The following is a 6,187-nucleotide window of genomic DNA, read 5'->3' as shown; positions in this document are numbered from 1 at the left end:
AAGCCCCTTAGAGATGAGCCTGGGGACCACATCTTGTTGAAGGCAAGATTGATAGCCCAGCTGAAGTGCATTTACACCAATACACCCTGCATGGGCAACAAACAGGAGCTGGAAGTCATTGTGCAGCGGGAAAACTATGACAAAGTTGCCAGAGGCAAGGAGGGTGCGGCAGTGGGGTAGCCCTGTATGTCGGGGAGTGATTTGGTTGTCGAGAGCTGAATGATGGTGGTGATGGGGTTGAGTGTTTACGGGCATCAGGGGGAGGGCCGGCAAGGCAGGTATCCTGGTGGGAGTCTGTTGTAGACCACCCAGCCAGGATGATGACACAGATGAAACATACTACAAGCAGCTGGCAGAAGTCTCAACATCACTAGCCCTTGCTCTCCTGGGGGACTTCAACCTACCAGATGTCTGTGGAAACATAATACAGGACAGAGGACACAGTCCAGGAGGTTCCTGGAGCGTGTGGGAGGTAACTGCCTGGCACAGCTGGTCACTGAGCCAGCCAGGGGAGATGCCCCGCTGGACCGGCTGCTTGTGAACAGGGAAGGTCTTGTGGGTGATGTAGTGGTCAGAGGCCATCTTGGGCACGGTGATCATGAAATGACAAGGTTTTCTGATTCTCGGGGAAGTAAGGAAGGGAAGTCAGCAGAACCGCTACCTTGGCCCTCCGGAGGACAGACTCTGGCCTGTCCAGGAGCCCGGCTGACAGAGTCCCTTGGGAGGCAGCCCTGAAGGGCCAAGGGCTCCAGGGAGGCTGGACATCCTTCCAGAGGGAAGCCTTAAAGGCGCAGGAGCCGGCCGGCCCCAAGCGCCCAAAGTCGAGCCGGTGGGGAAGGTCGGCCTGGCTGAACAGAGCTTTGGCTGGGACTTGGTGGGGGAAGAAGGAGAGTTTTGTGACCTTTGGCAGAAAGAGCAGGCAGCTTTGGAGGACTACAGGGATGTGGTGAGGTTGGGCAGGGCGAAGATTAGAGAGGTGAAAGCCCAGCTAGAACTCAGGCTGGCCACTGCCATAAAAGATAAAAAATGTTTTTACAAATACATCAGCAACAAAAGGAGGGCCAAGGGGAATCTGCATCCTTCATTGGATGCAGCAGGGAACATTGCCACGGAGGATGAGGAAAAGGCTGAGGTACTTAATGCCTTCTTGGCCTCAGTCTTGAATAGTGATCGGTTGTTCTCTGGGTACCCAGCCCCCTGAGCTGGGGGACAGGGACAGGGAGCAGAATGAAGTCCCCACAGTCCAGGAGGACACAGCCAGTGACCTGCTGCTCCATTTAGACACGCACAAGTCCATGGGGACGGATGGGATCCACCCGAGGGCACCGAGGGAGCTGGCGGAGGAGCTCGCCAAGCCTCTCTCCATCATTTATCAGCAGCCCTGGCTACCCAGGGGGGGCCCAGCTGACTGGACGTCAGCCCACGTGATGCCCATCTCACAAGAAGGGCAGGAAGGAGGATCTGGGGAACTACAGGCCTGTCAGCGTGACCTCGGTGCCAGGGAAGGTCATGGAGCAGCTCATCCTGAGCGCCTTCACACAGCACGTGCAGGGCAACCAGGGGGTCAGGCCCAGCCAGCGTGGGTTTGTGAAAGGCAGGTCCTGCTTGATGAACCTGATCTCCTTCTGTGACAAGGTGACCCGCTACATGCATGGATGGGGGAAGGCTGTGGATTTTGTCTGCCTAGACTTCAGTAAAGTCTTTGACACAGTCTCCCACAGCATTCTCCTGGAGAAACTGGCTGCTCATGGCTTGGATGGGTGCACTCTTCTGCTGGGTAAAAAACCTGCCGTTTTGTTTCACATCTCCTGCATGAATGGTGTCATCAGCATTCAGATGCAAGGCATACCACTTCAGGCTCCTCTGCACTGCTTTCACTTAATTCACCTCCAGCAGGGACACTCAGAGCCTGTGAAGCCAACTTCACCACCACAGATCACACATCACCCTACTTGGGAAACAGGTTTGTCAAAGTCCGTTCTTTAACAAAAAAGATCACAAATGAGATAGGTAAAACAAGATTTTCTGTGCAAGAAATTTCAGAGCTACTTGCTATTTCTTATATAGTTCCCAAGTCTCTGGGTTGCAAAGTGTGCCAATTTCTCATGAATTTCACCTGGAACTGAGCAAATATGCATTGCAGAATATAACTCGCCTCTTATTTTTCATAATTCCCTCAAATCTTTATGGAAAATCCTTTCTGTTGCAGTCATTTTTGTTCCAGTCCAATGTGAATAGCTCCGGGATATTTGTCAATTTTTCTTGTGGACTAGGAAGACAGACGAAAACCAGCAGACAAATTTCAACATAAGGGAATAGGTGTATGCACCTATTTGTGTATGTATGCATCCATTCATGCACATAAACATGAGGCAGAGAGTAAGGGGTTGGAAGAAGCAGGATTCCATGAGGCTACTTGAGTTGAACGCTTCCCATCAGTGAAATCCAACAAATATGGGCTTCTTGTGCTGCCAAACTGAAATCTCTTCATCCAGTTTAAAAAAAAACCAAACCAAACAAAAAACAAACCACAGCAAACAAAAACCACTTTTAAAAGCAGCCATCATCTTCACCACTATGGGTAAGTCAGCCTCATCAGCTTTGTATTTCCTAAGCAGCCAGAAAAATGATGCTTACCAATAAAATGTATTATCCAAAACAACATACACTAATTGAAAGACCAATTTAAGATAAAGGATTAGATTAAAAAGTGAACTTTAATGCCAATGTACTGTATATATTAACTGACTGGAATACAAAACAAAGATGAAAGCAGTGATAAATGGAAACTTTGCTCACAGGTAGTCTTATTTAAAATATCAGCAGATGTGTAAACATACCAGTAATCTTCAGAAGAGGTCCTGCTGAGGGCAAACCCGATCTGGCCCAGCTCCCTGCAGTCAAAAGCACACCTGAGGTAACCGCCGTTTCTGTAAGGCAGTGCCAAGCAACAGAACCACAACATACATCTCTTCTTCCAGCTGCAACATCTTTTGAAGCACCAAATCTCAGCTCCTTTCAAATCCTCTTTTCTTTCTGTCAGCTGCTGAGGAAACTGCCGCCCTGTGCCTGGGGAAGCATGTTTGCATCTTCTCACCCGTGACCATGATGTGAAGCTGCGGGCTTGGAGCAAACCTGGCCCCTATACAAAGAGAAATCAAACATATGGCAAGGAAGCTAAAACAGGTAACACATATATATTTACACAGGAATATGTGCTTTAACCTCATTATAAAGGAGTGTATGATGCCAAAATACGTCATCATTACATTCTATCACTCTAGTGTCTTAAAGTTTGCAGGTTTTTGTTAGATACAGTTTGACTTTACAAATTAATTAGGAGAGTAAAGAAATAAATTAAGCAAGAACACCGTCGGCAGCACTAAGTTCACTTCAGAGGTCCCTCACAGCCCCTCGGCCGCGGCGCTGGCCCCTGCGAAGCCATTCGCTTCTCACTCAGGCTTTAGTTCAAAGCTGTGCGAGCCTGGAGCGGCTGGGCGCGCCCCCGTGCCCGCCCCGGCCGCCGCCACCCTGAGCCCTCGCTGCCTGCCACCAGGGGGCGCTCCCGCCACGGCCAACACGGGCCGCCGAGCGCCCGCCCCCGCGCCCGGTGCGGCGGCAAATGGCGTCCGGGCTCCTTCCGCCCCGCAGGCAGCGCCGCCCGGCAGCGGGGGCGGGCCGGGTCTGAGCGGCCGCCATGGTGGGCCCGGGCCCGGGCCCGGGCGGCGGGGCGCCGCTGGAGAACGCCAACCCGCTCATCTACCGCCGCTCGGGGGAGCGGCCGGTGACGGCGCGGGAGGAGGACGACGAGCTGCCCGACACCATCGACGACCGGGAGATTTTCGATATCCTGTGGGGAAGGGCGGCGGGCAGGGCGGGCCGGGGGGGGTCGGTGCAGCTCCGCTCCGCTTTCCTTAACCCGGCACATCTCATTCGCTCCATTAACGACCCCGAGCACCCCCTCACCCTGGAGGAGCTGAACGTCGTCGAGCAAGTGCGAGTGAAAGTGAGACCCACGCTGCGGCGCGCTTACCGCCTGGCCCCCGCGGCCGTCCCGTCCCTCACGCCCGGTCCCCGCGGCCGCTGACCGGTCCCCGCGGCCGTCCCGTCCCGTCCCGCCCGGTCCCCACTGCCGCTGACCGGTCCCCGCGGCCGTCCCGTCCCGTCCCGCCCGGTCCCCACTGCCGCTGACCGGTCCCCGCGGCCGTCCCGTCCCGTCCCGCCCGGTCCCCACTGCCGCTGACCGGTCCCCGCGGCCGTCCCGTCCCGCCCGGTCCCCACTGCCGCTGACCGGTCCCCGCGGCCGTCCCGTCCCGTCCCGGTCCCCACTGCCGCTGACCGGTCCCCGCGGCCGTCCCGTCCCGTCCCGGTCCCCACTGCCGCTGACCGGTCCCCGCGGCCGTCCCGTCCCGCCCGGTCCCCACTGCCGCTGACCGGTCCCCGCGGCCGTCCCGTCCCGCCCGGTTCCCGCGGCCGCTGACCGATCCCCGCGGCCGTCCCGTCCAGCCCGTCCCCCGCTGCCGCTGGCCGGTCCCCGCGGGCGGAGCAGCCGCCTCTGCCGCCGGGCCACCAGACCTGCGGCGGGCTAACGTCAAAAGAGGGTGACTGTAGCCCTGCACGTAGTATTTAAAGAATGTCAGTGAACGTACCTCCGAGCGACAAAGCCCAGCTCCAGGCGGCGTGTCGCACCGAGGCCCCAGCTGCCCTGGAGCAAGGCGGGGTGGCTCACGGGCAGCGTTTGGTTTGCGACAGGTGAATGATGCCGAGAGCACGGTGGCCGTGGAGTTCACACCCACCATTCCGCACTGCAGCATGGCGACCTTAATCGGCCTCTCCATAAAGGTGAAACTGCTCAGGTCTCTGCCCGAGAGATTCAAGGTGAGCGATCAAATCATCCTGGAAAGCAAAAGAGGGGGGTTGTGTTGGGGAAAAAAAAAAACAAAACAAACAAAAGGCAAAAAAAATAAGCTGACTAATTTACAATGAAAATTAACTATGGCCTTGTCCACGTCATGGGTGAGGGAGACGCTGCAGGAAGCAGAGAGCAGCAGGTGAAGCAGCGGTGCAGAGCTACGGTTCTGTGGCAGCGGGGTCAGGGGCGAGGGGGGTCGTGGAGGGCACGGGAGGAGAGGTGAAGCAGGCTTCAGCAGATGGGCATGCAGAATGTTGTTTTTAGGCTTTATTTTATTCTGCTATATACAGCAACTGGTATTGGCAAGAATGTCCTTCTCCCCCTCTTTTTGTTACCGTCTTGGATTTATCATTAAATAGTTTGAACTTAAGCTTCTAATATTTTGTTGACTTGTTTCCTTTTTCTTTTATTATGTTTTTTTAAGTTGGATGTTCATATAACACCAGGAACACATGCCTCTGAGCATGCAGGTAAGGTTTTCAGTGCTCCGTTGTGTGGTCGTCTGGTTTTTTTTTAATCTTGAAAATTAGAGAGGAGAGAGATTCCCACACCTGCAGAGCAGGTGTTCAGTGTCTGGGACTTCGTGTGCATCAGATTCTGGGGGATGTTACAGAACAGGGATGTGTCATAATGACACTTTGATACGTTCTGTACTGTATTTTAAACCTCTCCTCAGGCAACCTGTACTGTCAGCTAGTCATTGATTTGCCTGGGTTAGGGAGGATTCAGAGAATGGGGAGAGGCTGGGGGGAAACTTCTTCTTGTGTTACACCTACACATGTGTAGCTCCCTGCTGCTGAATCATAAACAGCTTGCTGGTTTAACTTGTGGTAATATGGTAGCTTTGACTTCAGACTGCAGCTGTCAGCATACTTAGCATCTGTGGAATTCCTAGTCTACCTGAGCACCATAGCAACAGTGGGATTATGTGTCAACATAAAATGCTTTAAAATAGATACTGTACATCAATGTTTTGACCAATTTCCTGTGGTGTTTTTTCCTGCACAGTTAATAAACAGCTTGCTGATAAAGAACGTGTAGCAGCTGCTTTGGAAAACTCTCACTTACTGGAAGTGGTGAATCAGTGTTTGTCTGCTCGGTCATAATTGCCTGATGGGGAAATCGTTAGTGTTCTGTTATATTAAACTAATTTTGTATATAAATGGTTATGCTAGTGTTACACTATACGTACATCTATAAGCAAAATAAAATCACTTGGATTTTCTTAAGTGTTTCATTACTCCTACAAAACACAGTATGTGGGGAAATCAGCTT

The 6,187-nt window shown here is 53.3% G+C and overlaps 1 protein-coding gene across 1 annotated transcript; it reads left to right on the top strand.

Moving 5' to 3' along the window:
* Positions 1-3,627: 3,627 nt before the first annotated feature.
* CIAO2B (cytosolic iron-sulfur assembly component 2B) lies at positions 3,628-6,137 on the top strand. Its single transcript, XM_080365039.1, has 5 exons — positions 3,628-3,847; positions 3,929-4,006; positions 4,753-4,878; positions 5,337-5,382; positions 5,921-6,137. The coding sequence occupies exons 1-5, from the start codon at positions 3,698-3,700 to the stop codon at positions 6,016-6,018; spliced, it is 498 nt and encodes a 165-aa protein (XP_080221165.1). The 5' UTR covers positions 3,628-3,697; the 3' UTR covers positions 6,019-6,137.
* Positions 6,138-6,187: the final 50 nt, after the last annotated feature.

Source organism: Falco punctatus (assembly GCF_963210335.1).
Source record: "Falco punctatus genome assembly, chromosome: 14".
NCBI lineage: Eukaryota > Metazoa > Chordata > Aves > Falconiformes > Falconidae > Falco > Falco punctatus.
The sequence above is the reverse complement of the archived record's forward strand: the minus strand, read 5'-3'. Positions and strand labels throughout refer to the sequence as shown.